General features: G+C 44.1%; 1 protein-coding gene across 1 annotated transcript in view; it reads left to right on the forward strand.

Moving 5' to 3' along the window:
* Nucleotides 1-25,553, forward strand: part of LOC115145876 (EMILIN-1-A) — a 100,525-nt gene that overhangs the window by 57,991 nt on the left and 16,981 nt on the right. The window contains exons 2-6 of the mRNA XM_065004116.1: nucleotides 11,865-11,987; nucleotides 13,897-14,114; nucleotides 14,276-16,738; nucleotides 23,758-23,883; nucleotides 24,120-24,137. Coding sequence (XP_064860188.1) covers nucleotides 11,865-11,987; nucleotides 13,897-14,114; nucleotides 14,276-16,738; nucleotides 23,758-23,883; nucleotides 24,120-24,137 — 2,948 coding nt within the window. The remainder of the gene's footprint in view (nucleotides 1-11,864; nucleotides 11,988-13,896; nucleotides 14,115-14,275; nucleotides 16,739-23,757; nucleotides 23,884-24,119; nucleotides 24,138-25,553) is intronic.

Raw genomic sequence — 25,553 nt, forward strand, 5'->3', positions numbered from 1 at the left:
TGCTGATTGGCTGACAATCGTGGTATATCAAACCGTATACCATGTGAATGACAAAATATTTATTGCTCTAATTACGTTGGTAACCAGTTTATAATAGCAATAGGACACCTCTGGGGTATGTGGTATATGGCTGCTTTGCATCGTGCATAAGAACAGCCATTAACCGTGGTATATTGTCCATATGCCACACCACCTCGGCCATGTCATTTTAGAATTCTTAATTCTGATTGGCTTTAAGGGCATTCTAGAGCATGACTCCCTATAATGCATGGTAAATCAGCACGGTAGAATTCAATGGCTACAGTTCATTCTTAAATGTTCTGCTTTTGAAAGCACAAGTCGAATTGAAAACATTATTGGCATTGTTGAAATCGATTTTCATTAAAGCAAGCTAGGACTACTTTGGTTTGGTTAGCTAAACTAGCAAGTGGATACCAAGGCAACTACTGTAGCTATCTAGTAAACTTGCTAGCTACTTCAATGAATGTTGAACACATTTCTACCTGCAAATGAACACATTTCTTGCAGCAAAACTATTAAGTTATAGCCATGGTATAAAAAGGATAATCAACTCAGGGCTCTATGCGTTCTCTGGAAAATGATGCAACTCCGTGGAAGGTTAGGTACTCTCCGCATAGCCCTCGTTGATTATCCCTTACAGAAATTGTAGTATTTTTTCATGTGGTTGTTGTGACACTGAGTCAGCACACTGCCAAACAGCACGCAATTTAGTGGTCTGACCCAGTTAGCAATGAGCACAAGGAGAGGCCGGTCTCCCTCCAGAGAGGTTGAGCGCTATGTGACAGCTTTTTTGCCCATTGCCTCATTCACAGGGCACCCGCAATAGGCCACTTTGTCAAGTAGCAGCCGTGCTCCTGCCGTTCACATGCCATTTTCCTCACACAGCCCAATCGCCCTTCTCCCAACCGACGACACTACAAATGCCAGTTGGTTTCAGCGACAAGCCAGTGGTGTGCCCACTCCCTTTTGCCATTTATTTTTTATATATTTATAGATAAACTCAAAAAATAAAAAAATAAACGTCCTCTCACTTTCAACTGCGTTTATTTTCAGCAAACTTAACATGTGTAAATTTTAGATTCAACAACTGAGACATAAACTGAACACGTTCCACAGACATGTGACTAACAGAAATGGAATAATGTGTCCCTGAAAAAAGGGGGGAGGATCAAAATCAAAATAACAGTCAGTATCTGGTGTAGCCACCAGCTGCATTAAGTACTGCAGTGCATTCTTTCTGTGAGATGTTACCCCACTCTTCCACCAAGGCACCTGCAAGTTCCCGGACATTTCTGGGTCCCTAGCCCTCACCCAACAGGTCCCAGACGTGCTCAATGAGATTGAGATCCGGGCTCTTCGCTGGCCATGGCAGAACACTGACATTCCTGTCTTGCAGGAAATCACGCACAGAACGAGCCTGCAGGAAGGGTACCACATGAGGGAGGAGGATGTCTTCCCTGTAACGCACAGCCTTGAAATTGCCTGCCTGATTATCTGGAGTTTGCCATTTGCTTCAGTTTACCATTTGCTTCATCTCCTTCGCATAGAGTTGATCAGGCTGTTGATTGTGACCTGTGTAATGTTGTCCCACTCCTCTTCAATGGCGTACACTTCGCTCCAGAGCATCTCAAACATGCTCAATAGGTGACATGTCTGATGAGTATGCAGGCCATGGAAGAAATGGGACATTTTCAGCTTCCAGGAATTGTGTACAGATCATTGCGACATGGGGCATGACATGAGGTGATGGCGGCATATAAATGACACGACAATGGGCCTCAGAATCTCGTCACGATATCTCTGTACGTTCAAATTGCCATTGATAAAATGCAATTGTGTTTTTTGTCCGTAGCTTGGAGCACTCTATTCACAACGTTGACATCAGCAAAACGCTCGACCACATGACACCATACACATGGTCTGTGGTTCTGATGCTAGTTGGACATACTGACAAATTCTCTAAAATGACATTGGAGGTGGCTTATGGTAGAGAAATTAACATTACATTCTCTGGCAACATCCTTGGTGGACATTCCTGCAGTCAACATGCCAATTGGCACGCTCCCTCAAAACTTGAGACATCTTCTGTGGCATTGTGTTGTGACAAAACTACACATTTTAGAGTGGCCTTTTATTGTCCCCAGCACAAGGTGCACCTGTGTAATGGCCAAGTTGTTTATTCAGCTTCTTTACTATGCCACACCTGTCAGGTGGATGGATGGATGGATAGATGGATGGATTATCTTGGCAAAAGAGAAATGCTCACTTACAGGGATGTAACAAAATTTGAGAGAAATACGCTTTTTATGCTTACGGGCAATTTCTGGCATATTTTATTTCAACTTATGAAACATGGGACCAACACTTTATACATGTTGCGTTTATATTTTTGTTTAGTGTATCTTTAAAGACTTATAGTGTATATTCATATAGTATGGAATAGCTACAGTGCACTAGCAGCATGGAATTACAATGAAAGTACTGTATTTCTACATAATGCACTTAGGTGACATAACTATTGCACTGTTCCGGTAGACTAAAGTGATTTAAGTGTGTACCGAATGTGAATAAATGGTATGTCTGTGGTAGGGTGCAGTAGTTATCCCAGGGTTCAGCTGCTAGATCAGTCTTGTGGCTTGGGGGTAGGGCTGGCTTTGAGATAGGTGGTCTGAGACTTGATGTTAACCCTCATTGCAGCGGATCCTTCTCCCCTGTGCGCCACCTTCACAATCGAAGAACCCTTTCAGATAAAGGGTGACCTGAATCTGGACTGCCTCAGTGGCCTCTCGGGTTGCAGGGTTATTCCAAATGGTTCCTATACACAAAGAAAGTACATCGAGTTACAGTTCAATTGCACAATGTCTCACACAACAAGTTTTTCAAAATTACTTAAAAGTAACACATTTTAATAATATCAAAACTTACTGTGAAGAATGGTCTTCACAAAAAACAAGTCATTGAAACAGGCCTTATCCCCTGCTCTGAGCCTGCCTGCCGTCCTGTACCTTTGCCCCACTACTCTGGATTACCGACCTCTGCCTGAACTGACACTGAGCCTGTCTGCTGTCCTATACCTTTGCCATACCTTTGCCTGCACTTGTTCGATTTAATAAACTTTTGTTACGTCGACACTGTCTGCACCTGGGTCTTACCTTCAAACCTTATGTATGTACAGTGGGGCAAAAAAGTATTTAGTCAGCCACCAATTGTGCAAGTTCTCCCACTTAAAAAGATGAGAGAGGCCTGTAATTTTCATCATAGGTTCAGTTCAACTCTGACAGACAAAATGAGAAAAAAAATCCAGAAAATCACATTGTAGGATTTTTAATGAATTTATTTGCAAATTATGGTGGAAAATAAGTATTTGGTCACCTACAAACAAGCAAGATTTCTGGCTCTCACAGACCTGTAACTTCTTCTTTAAGAGGCTCCTCTGTCCTCCACTCGTTACCTGTATTAATGGCACCTGTTTGAACTTGTTATCAGTATAAAAGACAACTGTCCACAACCTCAAACAGTTACACTCCAAACTCCACTATGGCCAAGACCAAAGAGCTGTCAAAGGACACCAGAAACAAAATTGTAGACCTGCACCAGGCTGGGAAGACAGAATCTGCAATAGGTAAGCAGCTTGGTTTGAAGAAATCAACTGTGGGAGCAATTATTAGGAAATGGAAGACCACTGATAATCTCCCTCGATCTGGGGCTCCACGCAAGATCTCACCCCATGGGGTCAAAATGATCACAAGAACGGTGAGCAAAAATCCCAGAACCACACGGGGGGACCTAGTGAATGACCTGCAGAGAGCTGGGACCAAAGTAACAAAGCCTACCATCAGTAACACACTACGCCGCCAGGGACTCAAATCCTGCATTGCCAGACGTGTCCCCCTGCTTAAGCCAGTACATGTCCAAGCCCGTCTGAAGTTTGCTATAGAGAGCATTTGGATGATCCAGAAGAAGATTGGGAGAATGTAATGTGGTCAGATGAAACCAAAACCTTTTGGTAAAAACTCAACTCGTCGTACTTGGAGGACAAAGAATGCTGAGTTGCACCCAAAGAACACCATACCTACTGTGAAGCATGGGGGTGGAAACATCATGCTTTGGGGCTGTTTTTCTGCAAAGGGACCAGGACGACTGATCCGTGTAAAAGAAAGAATCAATTGGGCGATGTATCGTCAGATTTTGGAGTGAAAACCTCCTTTCATCAGCAAGGGCATTGAAGATGAAACGTGGCTGGGTCTTTCAGCATGACAATGATCCCAAACACACCGCCCGGGCAATGAAGGAGTGGCTTCGTAAGAAGCATTTCAAGGTCCTGGAGTGGCCTAGCCAGTCTCCAGGTCTCAACCCCATAGAAAATCTTTGGAGGGAGTTGAAAGTCCGTGTTGCCCAGCAGCAGCCCAAAACATCACAGTTCTTGAGGAGATCTGCATGGAGGAATGGGCCAAAATACATTGTGTGAAAACCTTGTGAAGACTTACAGAAAACGTTTGACCTCTGTCATTGCCAACAAAGGGTATATAACAAAGTATTGAGATAAACTTTTGTTATTGACCAAATACTTATTTTCCACCATAATTTGCAAATAAAATCATTAAAAATCCTACAATGTGATTTTCTGGATTTTTTCTTCTCATTTTGTCTGTCATAGTTGAAGTGTACCTATGATGAATATTACAGACCTCTCTCATCTTTTTAAGTGGGAGAACTTGCACAATTGGTGGCTGACTAAATACTTTTTTGCCCCACTGTATATATGTATGTATATATTTGCGCCCATCTCAGTGAACTAATCCATTGCGGAGGCCTAGACTAAAAGCCAATTCATGCTTAATCTGAAAAATGTGGTCAGAGGCTCCATATGGAGGGTGTGACGCAATTGCAGTGTCTCCAGAGACCAAATCCAGATATGTACTGCATCGCCATGCGCCTCCCAAATTTTGTAACAATGCGGAGGGCTCTGTGTAGCTCCGCATTGACATGATTAATTGATGGTAGGTGGGGGTGGTACATCCTGTAGAAAACACAAACTCACTTCCTTGACAAAAGCTCTGCACTGCTCTGCGAAGTGTAAGAAATATGAATGCCCTGACTTCTGCAGAGGCTGTATCATCGTAAATGCTGCATGGCCAATGTAGATGTCGGATTGACCATGTGCCCAGATGCACAATGCACTTCTCTCTCCAGACTGAGCTCTCTCCAGCCAATTTCTGCACATTCATTGTTTCAAAACTTAATTGTGTGAATTGTTGGCGTTTGATTGTTAGGGTATATCAATTCCCCATTACATAGTGCATTCGGAAAGTATTCAGACCCCTTGACTTTTTCCACATTTTGTTACTTTACAGCCTTATTCTAAAATTGAGTAAATTGTTTTTTTTTACTCATTAATCTACAGACAATACCCCATAATGACAAAGCAAAAACAGGTATTTAGACCCTTTACTCAATACTTTGTTGAAGCACCTTTGTCAGCGATTACAGCCTCGAGTCTTCGTGGGTATGAGAAGACTACAAGCTTGGCACACCTGTATTCGGGGAGTTTCTCCCATTCTTCTCTGCAGATCCTCTCAAGCTCTGTCAGGTTGGATGGGGAGCGTTGCTGCAAAAGCTATTTTCAAGAATCTCCAGATATGTTCGACATGAGAAACAGACGCCTCACAAGTCCTCAACTGCCAGCTTCATTAAATAGTACCCGCAAAACACCAGTCTCAACGTCAACAGAGAAGAGGCGACTCCTCCAGGCAGAGTTGCAAAGAAAAAGCCATATTTCAGACTGGCCAATAAAAAGAAAAGATTAAGATGGGCAAAAGAACACAGACAGTGGACAGAGGAAATCTGCCTAGAAGGCCAGCAGATGCTCCAGATATTCAACTAGTCTAAAATAAGTTGTATTGCTTCTTTAATCAGAACAACTATTTTCAGCTGTGCTAACATAATTGCAAAAGGGTTTTCTAATGATCAATTAGCCTTTTAAAATGATTAACTTGGATTAGCTAATACAACATGACATTGGAACACAGGAGTGATGGTTGCTGATAATTGGCCTCTGTACTCCTATGTAGATATTCCAATTTAAAAATCAGTCACTCCCAGCTACAATCGTCATTTACAACATTAACAATTTCTGAACTGTATTTCTGATCAATGTTATGTTATTTTAATTGACAAAAAAGAATGACATTTCTAAGTGACCCCAAATTTTTGAACGGTAGTGTGTACGTTTTCCGACTCATGTCTCTTGTCGGCGCCACAGTGTCTTAATTGTAACCATGGTTGCGTTCCGACCCCAGTGCAGCTCAGTGTAAACATTTTAACGGTAGGGTCGGTACCTTCTGGCAACAGAAGTATTTACATTCAAGTTGGTAACAGCTATGTTCTTAGCTACCTTCATGATTGGGCCCAAACTTGGCACTGTTGTCCTGTTGTAGTGTCTCACTCTTTCTATTGGTGCTCCATCTATCTACACTGAGTACATCCAACATTAGGAACACCTTCCTAATATTGAGTTGCACCCACTTTTGCGCTCAGAACAGTCTCAATTCGCCGGGGCACAGACTCTACAAGGTATCGAACGTGTTCCACAGGAATGCTGGCACATGTTGACTCAAATGCTTCCCGCAGTTGGGTGGTGGACCATTCTAGAAAAATACGTGAAACTGTTGAGCGTGATAAACCCAGCAGCGTTACCATTCTTGACACAAACTGGTGCGCCTGGCACCTACCACCATACGCCGTTCAAAGGCACTTCAGTATTTTGTCTTGCCCATTCACCCTCTGAATGACACATACACAACCTATGTCTCAATTGTCGCAAGGCTTAAAAATCCTTCTTTAACCTTACCCCTCCCCTTCATCTCCACCGATTGAAGTTAATTTAACATGTCACATCAATAATGGATCATAGCTTTTACCTGTATTCACATGGTCAGTCTATGTAATGGAAAGAGCAGGTGTTCTTTTTTTTCCTTTTTTATTTATTGAATATTCGAAACATACAATATACTTGCAGTGAAGCCGCTCAATAACTACATCATACCAGTCCTCCAACAGACTCCCATTCAAGGCGACACACAGAAGCATCCAGGGTCATTGCCCTGCTCAAGGGCATGTTGACCGATCTACCACCAGGCCAAAAAACGTGAACCCGAACCCTCCAAGATTCTCCACAGTTCCCCAATAGCTGTCCCTCAACCATTTGAGACCCCTCCCACAGTCCCCCCACAGGAAGAAAAATAAAAAATACAATCAATTCCATTCCCCACCCCCAAGAATCCCCCAATGCACCAACAACCGAGAGAACTAAAGAGAAAAAAGGAAAAGACGGAAGAAAACAGCAAACAACAATGCAAAAAAATAAATATATAATACATTTAAAACAAAGCACATCAAGGACAACTAAAATCATAACAGCAATGCAATTTGTATATGTTTGTGTGCATGTCTGGCACTATTACATGTGTGTGTTCTTTTATGTGTTTATTTAAATGAGAGTGTGTATATATGCATGTGTACAAACACCTGCACGGCATCAGCCTCAGGCAAACCGGCATTAGTTGTAAAAACACTGCCACTTAGTGTCATTCAAATGTACTTTTTCTTATGTTATATTTGGACTTTTTTGGGGACTTTTATCTTTGACCATCATTCTATCACTCACACAGCAACTCCATTCCCACTTGGTCTCCAATTCCACATCCCAACCCTCAGCTTCCCTCAGCCCATCCCATCAATCTCTGCTGGCCACCCACTTCAGGTTTCTACGCAACACATATCTTTCAACTATGCTGTGATGTTTAACGTACAATTTCAATCTATCTAATCGAATAGAATCCACAGATTGCGAGTTGAAGATGAATACTTTTACTAAGAGTATTAGTAATTGACTGACCCAGTCTCTCCAGATCTCCTAACAGGACTATTTATTGGGTCAATTTTAGATCAATGCTATGCACTTTCAGCCATTCCTGAACCTGGGACCAGAAACAGGCTACCTGAGGGCAATACCAAAATAAATGGTCTATTGATTCTGTATCCTCACAATAAAATCTGCAGAGCTTCAATGATTTTATGCCCCAAATATTCAACATTTTGTTGGTGGCAAGAATTCTATTTTATACTTTTAGCTTAAAAGCACGAAGTCTTGAATCTTGCTTTGTTTTATATATCAACTCATACACCCTGTACCATGGAATCAGTACATCAAACATCTCTTCCCAACTAGTTTGCAATCTATATGGCACAGTTGTCAAAGTCCTGGTCGTCAAATGAAACTGGTATGCGTTCCTATTTATGATATTTTCATTCCTCTGACAGTTTTGATCCTTTATATTGGGCAGACAGACCAGTTCCCTACCTCCTCCCGCTGACACCCGCCTCCTCCATTTTTGGCGTAATGTTGTAATCAGTTGGTTGTACTCTTGGATTGATCAGACCTTTCCGTACAATTCTGATAACTCCATGAAGGACATAACTCAACCATTCCAATTAACAATATCATTTAAGAACAAAATACCCTTATCAAACATATTTTCCAAAAATACAGGTATTTTATCAACCAGCACATTTGAGTTCAGCCATAATATTTGTTGTAATATTTGTTCTATATTTTCATAGGGATGAAATTGAAATTGTAGTCAGCTCTGCAATGCTTGTTTGAAAAAGAAAGATATTTTGAAAAAAGTATCATTTGCAGTTAATCAAAAATGAGACATGGCAATCAGCACAAAGGCAAAGAGGCCATTTTTAAACAATGGATGAGCTTTTCTTATTAATCTACTTGAGAACCATTTAGGGTTCAAATAAAACTTTTGAATGAGTGAACCTTTTAGAGAGAGGTTTTAGTGCTTTTATTTTTAATTATCTCAACCCACCCAATTCATATTCATTATATAGATAGGCACGTTTTATTTAGTCTGGTTTAGCATCCCAGATAGAGCGAAATATTTTTTTTCTCATATCATTTGAAAAACGAATCATCAGGAGTAGGCAGCGCCATAAGTAAGTGAGTTAACTGAGATATGACTAAGGAGTTAATCAGGGCAATTTTCCCATAAATAGACAGGTATTTACCTCTCCATGGTTGCAGGATCTTGTCTATTTTTCTATTGAAATTCATTGCGGAGAGCTTATTTATATATTTTATGATATGAATACAGAGTCTACTTCACCATCAACCCATTTTATAGGTAAACTGCAAGGTAATGTAAAAGTTGTATTTTTGAAGGATTCAATACGTAATATTGTACACTTATCATAATAATTGATCTACTTAAACTGTCAATTATTAGGTGTATCACTTTTGTGTTTCATCCTCAATTATTGTAAATGTTTTTTGCCCACATCTGTGGCTGTATTGTGTTTTTAAATTGGCACATCTAATAAAATTCAAATCACAACAAATGTAAGGTATTTATAGAAACAACAAAAACAGCTTGCAGCCTCGGGCTGTGGTTAGCTGGAAGGTGTCAGGCCCAATTTTAGACGAGAAAAATTCCTTGCTATTGTCTTTCAAATTAGCTCATGGCTAGATGGCTTACCTTGGCTTGATAGCTGTCCTCTGAGTGGAGGCAAAATGCTAGAGACGCAAAAGTGGCCTGCCAAGGGTTTCTAGCAGTCCTCTGAGTAGGGGCTACCTGCCAGAGATGGAAATCACATCTTGAACAGCAAAGTCCATTCGCCCCCTGGCGGTAGGAATTTATAGCCTTGGGTGTAAGGAAGGCAGCAAACAGCAAGTGGGAGGATATTTTTTGCTATCTGGGGAGTGAGAGCATGCCGTACTGAGAAAGAGAAGCAGGGGAGAAAAAGAGAAAGAGAGGAAGGGACGGTTTTGGGAAGAGATTACATTATTGCCATGTGTTATCATTTCCAAATGAGGGTTGCAACATAGACACACCAAAGCCTTTGTCCCAGTGCCAAAAGCGCATCATGGAGGAATGTAGCTGCTCGAAGAAATCTCAATCAAGAGCCATGCCGGATGGTTAGGCTAGTTAGAACCCTCTGTGTTTGTCCCTATAAAGCTGCACACTGGCTTATCTGCTCAAACACAGGACAGATGTCAGATGTGGGGAGAAACAGGGCTTCTCACAGGCACTAGAAGCAGTAAGCTCAAGCTTGAGAATATGAGTAATACAAATGCCTGGTCTGGTTAGTTTGGTATGCTAAGAAATTTATTGCATGATACTGTGTCTTTCCCATGTGTCTTAAATCCAAGCGTTTGAAAAGTGATGCAATGATGATGAATCCAGAATGTAAAGCCTCAGTGGCAGACAGACCACAGCCAATAGTCTGATGGAGGATCACTGTGTCAGGCCAGTGACAGTCAGACAGCTGATCATCTCCTCCCCCTTTCCTCTCCTCTCCCCCACAATGTGGTCTGTTTGTTGATCTTGCCTGGCAGACTAAAACCAAACCTGTTTTTCCAGGAGGGAGTTAATGGTCTGAATTTGGTCTGGTGTTCTAGTGTCACACTGGTTGCAGGTTAGCATTTTTTGTCATGAATCTGGTTCTGGAGGCAGCTCTGCAGAGGGGTCACTAGCTGGCACAGCCACGAAGTCATAAAATCTGATTTAAACTTAACCCTAACCTTAACCACAATGCTAACCCTAATGCCTAACCCTAACCTTAGATTAAGACCAAAAAGGACATTTCATAAATTTGAACAATATAGCTCATTTTGACTTTGCAGCTAGACTATCTAAGGGGAAATTGCTCAGCTCTGCCTCCAGGAAAAGACTCATTACAATAAACGCCAACCTGCTGTTTGGTCTATCTGTTCCACATTAAGAAATGGAATGGTTAGAAGTGGCCCAGTACCATCATTGAATGCCTGAGCATTTGTGTTTTGTTCGGAACAGTTCCTAGTTTATTCCTACTGTTCTCTGCCAGTGGTCGGTCTCAGTGCTCTGTACCATTCTTCTACAGTACAGTGGTACAGGTTTTTGTAACCAACTAGCACTAGGACATGATAAAGCATCATGATGTACAACCAATAGCAGAGCACAACTTTTTAATGCCTGCAAGTCTACTGTTCTATCCCAGTGTTTACATCCCATGCAGTGTTCTATCTGTGTTAAACTCTGCCAGATTAATGTGACTGAGCGTCCAGAGTCCAGCTGCTGTGACCACAGAGAGAGTTGGTTTGCTCTGCAGGGGACCCCAACTACAGCACAGTGACTACACACTGGCTACACAGCTCCTTTCTCTGCAGAACCTAGTCTTTTACCAGGCCATAGCGGCTGCAGAAAAGACCAGCCCTAAATCAACAGTGGCCCTGGGGCTGCTATGGAAAAAGTGACAGACCAGCTGCCCTAAATCTTGCTGCCACTCCCTCTGCAGTCAGCTCAGTGCTGTCTCCCTCTGGTTGAGTCCCAAATGGCACTATATTTCCTATGGAAACTGGTCAAATCTAGTGCAATTTTTACTGTACATAGCTGTAATTCTACTAAGCCCCTACTGCATGTTAGTTAAGACAGAAGAGGCAAGCTCTCTGTTGGAGTCCTGATTTGTTGTTAGAGAAACCAATACTTGAGATCGTAGTCAAATGTGCACTACTATATTTGCCTCGCCATATATTTTTGTTCCTACGCTTGACAAGACCATGATAGTTACTCATACTGGAGATACTGGAGTATTCCCAGCAATAATTCACTTAGCGGTACCTAACTTATACATGATTAAACTGTACACTCCCTCTCTTTCACTAATTTCTCATCTCAGCTTTGAATACTTAGTGTATTCCCTTGATTTGTATGCAGTCTCTGATCTCTAAGCCTATGTGCGTACAGTATGTGCATTAATCAATCTCAATCTAACCTTCTCCTTCTCTCGCCCTGTAGAAACTGGTGTGCGTATGTGGTGACAAAGACAGTGACCTGTGTGGTGGAGGATGGAGTGGAGACCTACGTCAAACCTGACTACCACCCATGCTCCTGGGGCACACAGTGCTCTCGCATGGTGACGTGAGTATGCTCCTAACACACAAACACACGCACTACCACCTGGTGCCGTATACTTACTCATACACATTTCATTTAAACATGTATACCCAGATACCCACTGCATGAATCAGTCTTTGCCCATCTACTGTAGACAGACAGAGGATATTGTGATGAAAGAATGCCAAGGCTGAGGGGAATTGTGTAAGAAGGACCTTTTGGACCTAATGCCCCTAATGTCTGCCAACACACACTCACACACGCTGCTTATGGAATGAACAATATTTCTGGGAAATCAGGAACTCTTTGACTAATCTGAAGCCCATACTATACAGCATCCCTCTCTTTCTTTTTCTCTTCATCTCCCTTCTCTCTTGTCTTTCTCTATCATTCTCTTGAATGATTCTAAGCATGGCAGTGGTAGGGAAAGAGCTGTCATACTGTAATTGACATTTGTGTGATGGACAATGCCGTGGCTGTACAAGGTGAGTCCTGTTGATTGAAGGCCCACTACTGCCAGAGCCTCTGTCTCTCTCTCTGACGCTCCCTCACTGCTGGGTAACAGATGACTGTGTATGAGCCTGAACCATACAGAACATATACAGGAAAGGAAACAATATATGCCTTTTCACGCACAGGGGGATTAATTGTGAAACATTTATTTCCTTATCAGTTTAAAGAGGAAAATAAAAAGCAGTTTCTTCTGAACGTGGTCCAAGCAAAATTTAGAAATCAGTGTGTGTGTGTGTCGAGCGCATGTGTGTGGAGCGTGTGTGTGCATGTGTGTTTGTTTATCTTTTCTAATTGTTTGACAATGCTTTAGGATCTAATTTTGGAGTTTGGCTTCTACTCTCCATTGCAACATACAGTACATTTGCTACAGCCTGAGGACTTAATTCAGGAATTTGCATACAGTGGAGTATTCTCATCCATCAGAGAGGGGAGGGGTCTCCTATGAACTATGGTTATCTGACCAACGAAAACTAAGGGTGGTGGTCAGCTTGAGTTTGAATTAGGTTCATGTAAATATTGGGCCACTTGACGTGGGTATTAAGTTTGTTCATACAGTAATTAAGTATGTTTCGGCAGTTATCACAAATGTGTGCTATCAAATGCAGTGCAATCTGTTTCCCCAATCCTGAAATTCGTGTTACTTTTTCCAGATTACATAATTGGGTAAAAGGAGAATGCTGCGCATACCTACCATGCTTAAGTCTTTCAGAGTGACAGGCATTTCTGATACTATGTGGAAAGGAGCTGGTGGAATAATTACAAACATGTTAAGGTCTGAATAGTTTCCCTGTAAATGATTTAATCAACGTTGGTATCCGGTGAATACCGGGGTTTAGAGTTACCTCAAAGTGCCTGTCAGGGCAGAAACCAGCGTCTGCTGTTTAAGCTTTGTGTTCATGCCTCCAAGCCCGGGAACGAAATTAAAACCCCAAATTAAATAGAAAACGTAATTAGGCAGAAAATGCCTGGCCTCTGGCTTTGTGGCCTGTAATGACTGAGTTTGGATTGACACATAAACATTCTCCAAACTGAGGCCTTTGACTGAGAGTAAGTTTCAAGAGTTCAGAATTGCAGACAGGCCCATTGAAACTCAATGGTAATTTCCCTTACTCAACTTGTAAGGGTAATTACGGATATTGTACAAACAAAATGAGTGAAGTAGTCCAAGGCTCTTCATTTAATGTGTAATGTTATGTTCTGCCAATGACTAATGGTGTTATGGGGCAAAAGGCAGATGGACAATAAGTTGAAAATTAACACATGCGACCATTTATGATTGCATAGCATCAGTTACATAAGCGTTTAGCAGACACTCCTGTCTAGTGTGACCCAAATTCGTGCATTCAATTTAGATAGGTGAGACAACCTCATTGCGAACCACTTCACCATTGTTGTCGTTGTTGTCGCTGATTCTCAACAGGTATCGAACATATATGAAGCCGCGGTACAAGGTGGCCTACAAGATGGTGACGGACATGGAGTGGAAGTGTTGCCATGGTTACACTGGGGACGAATGTAGCGAGGGGCCGAGCGGAGGTTCTGGGACCCAGATTGCTACAGCCAGACCCCGGCCGAAACCCTCCCGACCGGGACAGACTGGAACCGGCACAGGTCACGGAGGACAGAATGGGGGAGACGGTGGGTGTTTGTTCTGCTCCTCCTCTATGTCTCCCTCTTCTTCTTCTTCCTACTTCTGTCCTCCTCTATGTCCCCATGTCACTCCTCAAATGGTATACATGATGAATCTATAACTATATACAGTAGATTATATACTGTAATATAATGTGTTTGTGTTCCAGGGCGAGGAGACGGTGACAAGATGCGGCAGCTGGAGGACAAGATCCAGAGCCTGACCAAGGACCTCCATGACCTGCAGTCCACCCTGAGGGGCATGAATGAACGTTTCCAGGAGGAGATGCACAAACCGGGTTTCACCGGTGGCGGCACCAAGACCCCTGCAGACTCAGCCCAGCCCGAGATGAAAGAGACCATCCACAGCATCCAGACCAAACTGGACCAGCTGGACAACCGGACCCAGGCCCATGACAAGACCCTGGTCAGCATCAATAACCACCTGGTCAATGGGAATGCTGGCAGTGGGAATGATCTCGGGGGTGGCACTGGCGGCTCCTCTGGAGGCACCGGTGGGTTTAGTGGCGGGACGCTCAACACGCTGAAAGAGGAGATCCTGAGAGAGCTGGAGAGGAGGGTGTCTCTGTCCTGCTCCTCCTGCCAGTCTGGGGTGGAGGACCTGCGAATGCAGCAGCAGGAGATCAGGGAGAGGATCCAGGCAATGGAAAAGCAGCTGAACGCAGTGGACGGACACTACCGCCAGAGCCTGGACGGCCTACGCCGGGAGGTCACACGCTCCCAGGGCTGCTGCAACACTGTCACCGACCTCAAGAACAGGGTCACAGATGCAGAGAGAAAGATCAGCTCTGCGTCGGAGAACTACAATGTCATCCAGAACCGCCTGGATAAGGAGTTGGGAAGTGGTGGTAGTCATGGCGGTGGAGGTTTCGGAGGAGGTGGCTTTGGACCAAATGCTGGCAGTGGCTTACCCAAGGTTATAGAGGACAGGCTGGATAGCCGTCTGAACGACCTGGAAAGGCGGTTGAACAGCACAGTGCAGCACACAGAAGAGAGCTGCACCTTAATAGAGAACGACTTGAAGGACTACTTCCACCGTGAGCTCGGTGATCTCCGGACCATGTTCCTGGACCGCTTCGATGCCCAGGGCTACCGCATCGAAGACATAGAGCTGGACGTGGGCACCTTAAAGGACAGAGTGTCGGACCACGACAAGAAGCTGACCCGCCTGGAGAACTCTACGGCACTCCTAGACAAGAGTCTGACTGACTGTGGCTGTGGAGGATTAGGAGGAGGAGATGGAGGAGGAAGAGGAGGAAGTGGAGGAACATGGGGAACAAGAGGGAGAGGAGATGGAGGAGGATGGGGAGGAGCTGGAGGAGGAGCAGGGGGAGGAGGAAAAGGAGATGGAGGAGGAAATAAAGGAACTGGAGAAGGATGGGGAGGAGCAGGGGGAGCAGAGGAAACCGGAACTGGAGGAGTTGGAGATGGCGGAAGAGGAGGAACAGGGGGAACCAGAGATCGATGGGGTGGAGCTGGAGGAGACAGAGGAAATGATTACAACGGAGACTCTGTGAAGTCTATCACGTGGAGGGTGGTGGCAAATGAGGACGAGATCCGCCGCTTCGACACACGTATCAAGGACCTGTCCGTCTCAGGCGACTCGCTAATGGACAAGGTGGTGGACCTCAGCCACGACATCCGTAAAATCAAAGCCCTGACCGGAGACAATGGCGAGCACTTCAACCGCATTGTCACAGAGATCGAGACACTGGGTCGTTGCGTGGACGACTGCGACATCTGCGGAAGAGTGGAAGACGAGTTGAAGAAGCTGAAGAACCACACGCAGCACACTCTGAGCCGCTGGGAGAAGGACATCAACGCCATCCGGACACGGGTGGACTCAGACCAGAGCTCCTGTTCGCAGGTGTGCTCCACCCTGCAGGAGGAGGTGGGAAAACTCCAGGAGGAGGTGGACAAGTGTAGTGGCCAGTGTAAGATCCGCCTTGTGACCCCAACAACAGGTGGCGGAACTGGAGGAGGCCTGGATGACCCCCAGAAGCCTCTGGATGGCCACAGTGTGATTGGAGGAACATCTAACAACGGCCACCTCAAGTCCCTGCAGGGCGAGCTGTCCGAGGTCATCCTGACCTTCAGCTCCATTAATGACACACTGAGGGGCCTGGAGCACACAGTGCAGAAACACGGCAGCATCATCACCGACCTGGGCAACACAAAGAACAAGATAATCTCGGAGCTGGACAAGATCCAGCAGGACGTGACCGAGCACATTGAGGAGAGTCGCAACCACCTCGACGGGGTGGATCGTGATGTGCGCCGTTTCGAGAACACCCTGGTGGTGGAGATGGGTGACTGCAAGCGCTCTGGTGACGGCCTGGAGAAGAGGCTGTCCAAGATGGAGGGTGTGTGTGGACGGCTGGACGGCATCTCGGACTCGCTCCAGAAGATCAAGGAGGGGCTGAACAAGCATGTGTCGGGCCTGTGGAACTGTGTGAACGGCCTGAACGCCACGGTCATTTCCCACGGAGGGGTCATCAAGAACATCCAGACCACTCAGCTGGACGGGATCCACGGGAAAATCAAGAACCTCAATTCGTCCATCAGCAATATCCTCAAGGAGTTCCAGAACCTCTCGGAACAGGACCTGACCGGTGAGTGTGTTGACTTGACACTATATTCCTTCCCTTTCTCCCAGCTGTTTCAAAAGATATGATCTAGATCAGGGATGAGCAACTCCAGTCCTCGGGTGCCTGATTGGTGACACACTTTCCCTCCAGCCCTATAGCTAACACACCTGAATAAACTAATTGCAATCTAAACTGAAGACCATGATAATTTGATTATTGGAGCCAGGTGTATTAGCAGGACTGGGGTTGCCATTCCCTTGATCTAATGTAGGTAACTTCAGAAACTAAACAGTGCATGGTTTGGACATACAGAGCATGTTCATTTAGACATGATTTACATTGACAATGTTTGAGAATTTGTTGAGTTCATACTGATTCAATATAGTGATCTGTTAATGAAACCTATCCTCACTCACACATGTTTTGCTTTGTGTGCAGTTGGTGCAGTTGGTTAGAGGTTTGAATGATACATTGCTTTTGGTAGAACTGTACAAAAACCATAATGTGTCTTAAAAACGCCAGGCTAACCTTGTACTGTCTATACTAGACAAGTATATGGGACACAGCACAACCAGTGGATATACGAACACAATGAACAATGGTCTGTAAAGTTTAAATTGACACATTTGCAACGAAGTGTCAACATACAAATCGATGCTAGCTACAATACACACAGAGACCTATCAAAAACCAACAAAGATGATTACAAAAACATTAATAATCCAGTCATTTAAACAAATGTTTGTAATATGTGAGTCTCACACATTCAATGGTGGCCTGCTATTAGTATGTGTATGTCTGTTAGTGTTATGTAGTCTTTCATAACTCTCCTTGAAGCTTCTCGGTCTTAGGTCTTAGTGTTAAAATAATTAAATTATTCTGTGTCTGGTGGGAACATAGAAATATAAAGAGGACTTTAGATGGATATAATTAATTTTATCATGGACATTGCCAGTAGCCCTATCCACTCACACCCCCTGTAATCCCGTATAAGGGTTGAAAATGGCAGATTTTTATCATTGATAATCACCTAAATTTACAGTAACATTGCTATACATGACGTCAGAGCTCAGGTTCTCCACTTGTTGTCTGAGTGAGGGGAAATGCTGTAAATCAAGTTGATGTTTTCTGAAAGATGAGCCATTGAGAATTATTATATGTACCGCTTTCATGTCATACAAGCAAACCACACACCCGTGAGTCCAAATGGGCACTTCATATTTCTATATTTTAAAAGTCATGTAATTGTGTCAACATCTATGATCGCTATGTTTGAGCTACTGTTACAAAGATGACATACATTATACCCTGGGTTGTCCTGACCACAATTTTTGTCAGATTGTGAAGATAATTAGCCGTGGAACCCACACTTGAATGCACTTATGACTCCATTCTATGTGTGCCAAAATTACAATGTTTGTAAGATCATATTTTATAGAATAAGTGTTCAAATTATGCCCACTTGACCCAGATTGTGTTTTATAATGGAATGTTTTTGGATTGCTTAAACAACAAAAATTCTGTGCCGGTGGGGACGCAAACAAAAAACTATGAGTATGTTGCTTCAGTTAATCAATGGCAAAGGTAGGAGAGCTCAAAACAGCACCTTATAGACTTCCGGCAATGGCAAAGCTCTAACAAGTGAGTTGGAAGTTAAAACATCTCTTATCACCAAAACAAAAAATGCCAATCTTGCAGAGACTCAGACGAGGCATGTAATTAGTGCCCTCCTCTGATAGCCCTTCTTGGGCCTCGGCGGATGCTAGCTCGGAAGAATCACCAGCATGATTCAGAATGGAGATTGACAAAGGTATAACAAAAATCCAAGAGACGCTTTCTGAACACCTCATCAAAATTGATATGCTGGTCGATAAACTCCATGAAGACCAGAAAGTCACAAAGGGACGAGTGACAAAGTTAGAAAAATACCATTCTGACCACTAGGCTGCCATCCTGGACGTCCGCGAGGATATGGAGCCAAAGTACAAGAAATTGGAAGACGCCATCTCTAAACTCGAGGAGAAATTCGATATGTCCGAAAATGTCCAAAAGCGCTTGAATTTGAGATTTCCAGGTTCCCTGGGGGCTGTGGAGGGAAGAGACGCCATCTCCTTTCTACAGAAATGGATTCCCAAAATTCTGAACCTACCCCCTTCCGTGCACCCACTGGAAATTGAGAGGGCCCATCACACTCTATGGAGGTGACTACCTGGCCCGGTTGCACATAGGGCATTTGTCATGAAATTTCTACGGTGGCAGGACACTGTCCGCATCCTCTCTCCTACCCGAGCAAAGGGAGAGCTCAAGTACGGAGATGCCAGAATCATAATTTTTCCGGATCTTTCTCCCATACTACATCAGAGGAGGAGGGCTTTCTCCCCACAGATGAGGCTCCTGCAGCTGGCCTACCCGGCATGCAGCCTGCGCTACCCGGCGACTTTGTGGATCGAAACCAAGAATGGTGAGCGCATATTTGACTCTGTGAAGATGGCTGAAACATACACGAGGAAAGAACTCCCTGACTTGTTCACTCCTACTACATCATGATTTACTGTCTTTGAACTTGTAGTAGATATAGATATAGTTGATAGTGACCTGTTAGAACATGAGGATACAGCAAAATGACTTATAGGATCGACTGGCTGGCACATCTGGCTGGCTAGATGGCTAGCTTGATAATGACTGGCGAGGTAACATTGGATCAAAGCTAATGTTGGCTGTGCTATTTAGCCAGCTCGCTAAGTTTAGGCTGTGACTCTAGCGATAGCAACACTAATCCAGGTAGTTAAATTTTTTCTGTATACTTTTACTTTACGCACAGAGGTCCAGTCGGGTTTAGTTAAACAGTTATGTGGCTTTAGACTGGCTTTAGACTGGTTTGAAGCCTAACTACAATTGAAGTCGGAAGTTTACATACACCTTAGCCAAATACATTTAAACTCAGTTTTTCACAATTCCTGACATTTAATCCTGGTTACAATTCCCTGTTTTAGGTCAGTTAGGATCACCACTTTATTTTAAGAATGTGAAATGTCAGAATAACAGTAGAGAGAATGATTTACTTACGCTTGTATTTCTTTCATCACATTCCCAGTCGGTCAGAAGTTTACAAACCCTCAATTAGTATTTGGTAGCATTGCCTTTAAATTGTTTAACTTGGGTAAAAGGTTTCAGGTAGCCTTCCACAAGCTTCCCACAATAAGTTGGGTGAATTTTGACCCATTCTTCCTGACAGAGCTGGTGTAACTGAGTCAGGTTTGTAGGCCTCCTTGCTTGCACACACCTTTTCAGTTCTGCTCACAAATGTTCTATAGGATTGAGATCAGAGCTTTGTGATGGCCATTCTAATACTTTGACTTTGTTGTCCTTAAGCCATTTTGCCTCAACTTTGGAAGTAACTTTGGAAGTATGCTTGGGGTCATTGTCATTTGCGACCAAGCTTTAACTTCCTGACTAATGTCTTGAGATGTTGCTTCAATATATCCACATTTCTTACCTCATGATACCATCTATTTTGTGAAGTGCACCAGTCCCTCCTGCAGCAAAGCACCCCCACAACATGATGCTGCCACCCCAGTGCTTCACGGTTTGGATGGGGTTCCTCGGCTTGCAAGCATCCCCCTTTTTCCTCCAAACATAACAATGGTCATTATGGCCAAACTGTTCTATTTTTGTTTCATCAGACCAGAAGACATTTCTCCAAAAAGCACGGTCTAAGTCCCCATGTGCAGTTGCAAACCATAGTCTGGCTGTTTTATGTCGGTTTTGGAGCAGTGGCTTCTTCCTTGCTGAGCGGCCTTTCAGGTTATGTCGATATAGGACTCGTTTTACTGTGGATATAGATACTTTTGTACCTGTTTCCTCCAGCATCTTCACAAGGTCCTTTGCTGTTGTTCTGGGATTGATTTGTACTTTTCGTACCAAAGTACGTTCATCTCTAGGAGACAGAACCCATCTCCTTCCTGAGCGGTATGTAGGCTGTGTGGTCCCATGGTGTTTATGCTTGCGTACTATTTCTTGTACAGATGAACGTGGTTCCTTCAGATGACCTTCAAATTGCTCCCAAGAATGAACCAGACTTGTGAAGGTCTACAATTATTTTTCTGAGGTCTTGGCTGATTTTATTTTTTGATTTCCCATGATGTCAAGCAAAGAGGCACTGAGTTTGAAGGTAGACCTTGAAAGACATCCACAGTTACACCTCCAATTGACTCAAATTATGTCAATTAGCCTATCAGAAGCGTCTAAAGCCATGACATGATTTTCTGACATTTTCCAAGCTGTTTGAAGGCACAGTCAACTTAGTGTATGTAAACTTCTGACCCACTGGAATTGTGATACAGTGAATTATAAGTGAAATAATCTGTCTGTAAACAATTGTTGGAAAAATGACTTGTGTCATGCACAAAGTAGATGTCCTAACCGACTTGCCAAAACTATAGTTTGTTAACAAGAAGTTTACCCCGAATCCAAAAATAATGACCAAGAACCTGTAGTGGAGGCTTCATTAGATGCAGAAAAAGCTTTTGACAGGGTAGAATGGAACTACCTGTCACGTTCTGACCTTAGTTCCTTTGTTTTGTCTTTGGTTTTGTCTTTGGTATGGTCTGGGCGTGAGTTGGGTGGGTTGTCTATGTTAGTTTTTCTATGATTTTCTATTTCTGTGTTTGGCCTGGTATGGTTCTCAATCAGAGGCAGCTGTCAATCGTTGTCCCTGATTGAGAACCATGTTTAGGTAGCCGGTGTTCTATTGTGTTTTGTGGGTGGATATTTTCCGTGTTTGTGCCACACAGGACTCTTTTGTTTGTTTCACGTTGTTATTTTGTATTTTGTAGTGTTCAGTTTTTTTCATATTAAACTGGCAGCTCTGGCTACTCCATGCCGACTGGCACCTCTGGCTGCTCCATGCAGACTGACAGCTCTGGCTGCTCCATGCAGACTGACATCTCTGGCTGCTCTATGCAGACTGGCAGCTCCATGCAGACTGACAGCTCTATGCAGACTGGCAGCTCTGGCTGCTCCATGCAGACTGGCAGCTCTATGCAGACTGGCAGCTCTGGCTGCGCCATGCAAACTGGCAGCTCTGGCTGCTCCATGCAGGCTGACAGCTCTGGCTGCTCCATGCAGGCTGACAGCTCTGGCTGCTCCATGCAGACTGGCAGCTCAGGCTGTTCCATGCAGGCTGACAGCTCTGGCTGCGCTGAACAGGCAGGAGGCTCCGGCAGCGCAGGAGAGGAGAAAGGCTCCGACAGCGCTGAACAGGCAGGACGCACTGAAGGCCTGGTGCGTGGTGCTGGTACTGGTGGTACTGGACCGAGGACCCGCACAGGAAGCCTGGTGCGGAGAGCTGCCACCGGAGGACTGGTGTGTGAAGGTGGCACAGGATGGACCAAACCGTGAAGGCGTACTGGAGAGCCTGAGAGCAGGACTGGCACAGGACGTGCAAGGCTAGGGAGGTGCACAGGAGGCCTGATGCGTGAGACTGGCACAATCTTCACCAGCCGTCTAACACGCACCTCAGGACGAGTATGGAGCGCTAACCCAGGTGCCATCAAATCCCCGACACGCTCCGTCGGGCGACTATCTTGCATACTACGCCAAATCAACTGCTCTCTCTCTTCGCTCTCCTCCAATTCTATTAACAACTCCTCGAGTGTCTCCTCATCTCCCATCTGTTCACTCTCCTCCATTCTGTCCAATAATTCCTCGACCCTCTCAGACTCAGCCCTCAGCTTCGCCGATAGCTCCGATAACATCCATGGCTCCTTACGGTAAACAGGGGCAGTTGGCTCAGGTCTGAACCCTGACTCTGCCATACTCTCCCTGAGCCTCCCCCCAATACATTTTTGGGGCTGACTCTCGGTCTTCCGTCCGCGCCGCCATGCCTGCTTCGCCAACTCCATTCTCCGGTAACCTGCTTCGCACTGCTCCAGCGAATCCCAGGTGGGCTCCGGCACTCTCTCAGGGTCGACCGCCCACCTGTCTATTTCCTCCCACGTCGTATATTCCAATCTTGGTTGCTCCTGCTGCCGCTGCCTGTTACCACGCTGCTTGGTCCCGGTGTGGTGGGTGATTCTGTAACGGCTTTCTTCCGTCGAATGAGAGTCGGACCAAAATGCAGCGTGGTTAGTTCGATACATGTTTAATGAATGAGTAAACACGATAAATACAAAAACAAGAAACGCAACGTGAAAACCTATACAGCCTATCTGGTGAAATACAAACACACTGAGACAGGAACAATCACCCACAAAGCACACAGTGAAACCCAGGCTACCTAAATATGGTTCCCAATCAGAGACAACGAGAATCACCTGACTCTGATTGAGAACCGCCTCAGGCTATGCTAGACACCCCTACTCAGCCACAATCCCAATGCCTACTAAAACCCCAATACGACAACACAATAAACCCATGTCACACCCTGGCCTGACCAAATAACTAAAGAAAACACAAAATACTAAGACCAAGGCGTGACAGACACACAATATTTGGTTCTGGATCCAGCACTGCATGTGGCAGTAAATCACCAATATAAACTTTATGCTTTTTTTTCAAACACAAAAGAAGAAGACACTTGACTATTTTAAAATGGCACCAGAGTGAATTTTGGTTTAATCACATTTTTGTCATTTAATAATTTGTTAATAACTAAAACTATAAGTGGACTTAAACTCTAGTCTAGTTTTAGTCACAGCCATTTTAGTCACATAATAGTCTGCATTTTTTTCCGTAAAATAATGACTATTTAGGCTACCTCTAACTTCTAACAAGTATTTTTCATCATAGTTACTGTTGACAAAATTAACACTGAATGGCACAGATACAAAGATGAGTCCTCTGTTTATGTGGGTGGAATTCAATTATATATTTGAACGAGAAAACTCCTCCACTGTATTGTTAACACAGTCTGGAATTTGTTCTATGTCCTGTGCCCAATAACAGGCAGTCTTTGGGTCAACACTGATTATTTCAGTTAAATATATGTAAATTAAGAAAGTTACATGTATTAATATTGTTGTCATTGCCTCCCACCAACCCAGGCCTGCCTGGTCCTCAAGGTCCCTCTGGGGAAAGAGGGTTCCCAGGCTTGCCCGGCCCCAAGGGGTCTCAAGGTAGGGACGGACCTGTGGGCAGGCAGGGAGAGAACGGGCCCAGAGGACCACCAGGTAACAGGAACCATATAAACCCTTCATAATACGTGTTAATGCTTCAGGAAGTGTTGTTTTGCTATATGTTGATGTTTGACATCAAATCACAATTTATTTCAAGTGCAAAGTCACAACACACTTTACAGAAAGAAAAAATAATAAAAATAGTAATGAATACTTAAAAACAAACATGGTTGAACAGTTTGAATTGGTCCAACTACTGAACTCATCTCTTCCTGTCTTCTTCATTCCAGGTCTCAAAGGTGAACAAGGTATGTTCATGTTTGTTTTATCATTGCATTTGAGTCCTACTGTTGCAATGTGCTAATGCCCTCAACAGTGATGTGTGTTTCACCCCATTACATCAAAATAAAATGTTATTTGTCACATGCGCCAAATACAACAGGAACTCAAATCCTTCTGTTCACCTGATTTAGAATTCCTCACAATCAAATGTAGACCGGATTATCTACCAAGAGAATTCTCTTCGATTATAATCACATTATCAACACGGGGGCCCCACAAGGGTGCATTCTGAGCCCTCTCCTGTACTCCCTGTTCACCCACGACTGCGTGGCCACGGACGCCTCCAACTCAATCATCAAGTTTGCGGACGACACAACAGTGGTAGGCTTGATTACCAACAACGACGAGACGGCCTACAGGGAGGAGGTGAGTACCCTCGGAGTGTGGTGTCAGGAAAATAACCTAACACTCAACGTCAACAAAACTAAGGAGATGATTGTGGACTTCAGGAAACAGCAGAGGGAACACCCCCCTATCCACATCGATGGAACAGTAGTGGAGAGGGTAGCAAGTTTTAAGTTCCTCGGCATACACATCACAGACAAACTGAATTGGTCCACTCACACAGACAGCATTGTGAAGAAGGCGCAGCAGCGCCTCTTCAACCTCAGGAGGCTGAAGAAATTCGGCTTGTCACCAAAAGCACTCACAAACTTCTACAGATGCACAATCGAGAGCATCCTGGCGGGCTGTATCACCGCCTGGTACGGCAACTGCTCCGCCCTCAACCGTAAGGCTCTCCAGAGGGTAGTGAGGTCTGCACAACGCATCACCGGGGGCAAACTACCTGCCCTCCAGGACACCTACACCACCCGATGTTACAGGAAGGCCATAAAGATCATCAAGGACATCAACGACCCGAGCCACTGCCTGTTCACCCCGCTATCATCCAGAAGGCGAGGTCAGTACAGGTGCATCAAAGCTGGGACCGAGAGACTGAAAAACAGCTTCTATCTCAAGGCCATCAGACTGTTAAACAGCCACCACTAACATTGAGTGGCTGCTGCCAACACACTGACATTGACACTGACCCAACTCCAGCCACTTTAATAATGGGAATTGACGGGAAATGATGTAAATATATCACTAGCCACTTTAAACAATGCTACGTTATATAATGTTACTTACCCTACATTATTCATCTCATATGCATACGTATATACTGTACTCTATATCATCGACTGCATCCTTATGTAATACATGTATCACTAGCCACTTTAACTATGCCATTTTTTTTTACTTTGTCTACATACTCATCTCATATGTATATACTGTACTCGTTACCATCTACTGTATGCTGCCCTGTACCATCACTCATTCATATATCCTTATGTACATATTCTTTATCCCCTTACACTGTGTATAAGACAGTAGTTTTGGAA

The sequence above is a fragment of the Oncorhynchus nerka genome, linkage group LG18, assembly GCF_034236695.1.
Source record: "Oncorhynchus nerka isolate Pitt River linkage group LG18, Oner_Uvic_2.0, whole genome shotgun sequence".
Taxonomy (NCBI): Eukaryota; Metazoa; Chordata; class Actinopteri; order Salmoniformes; family Salmonidae; genus Oncorhynchus; species Oncorhynchus nerka.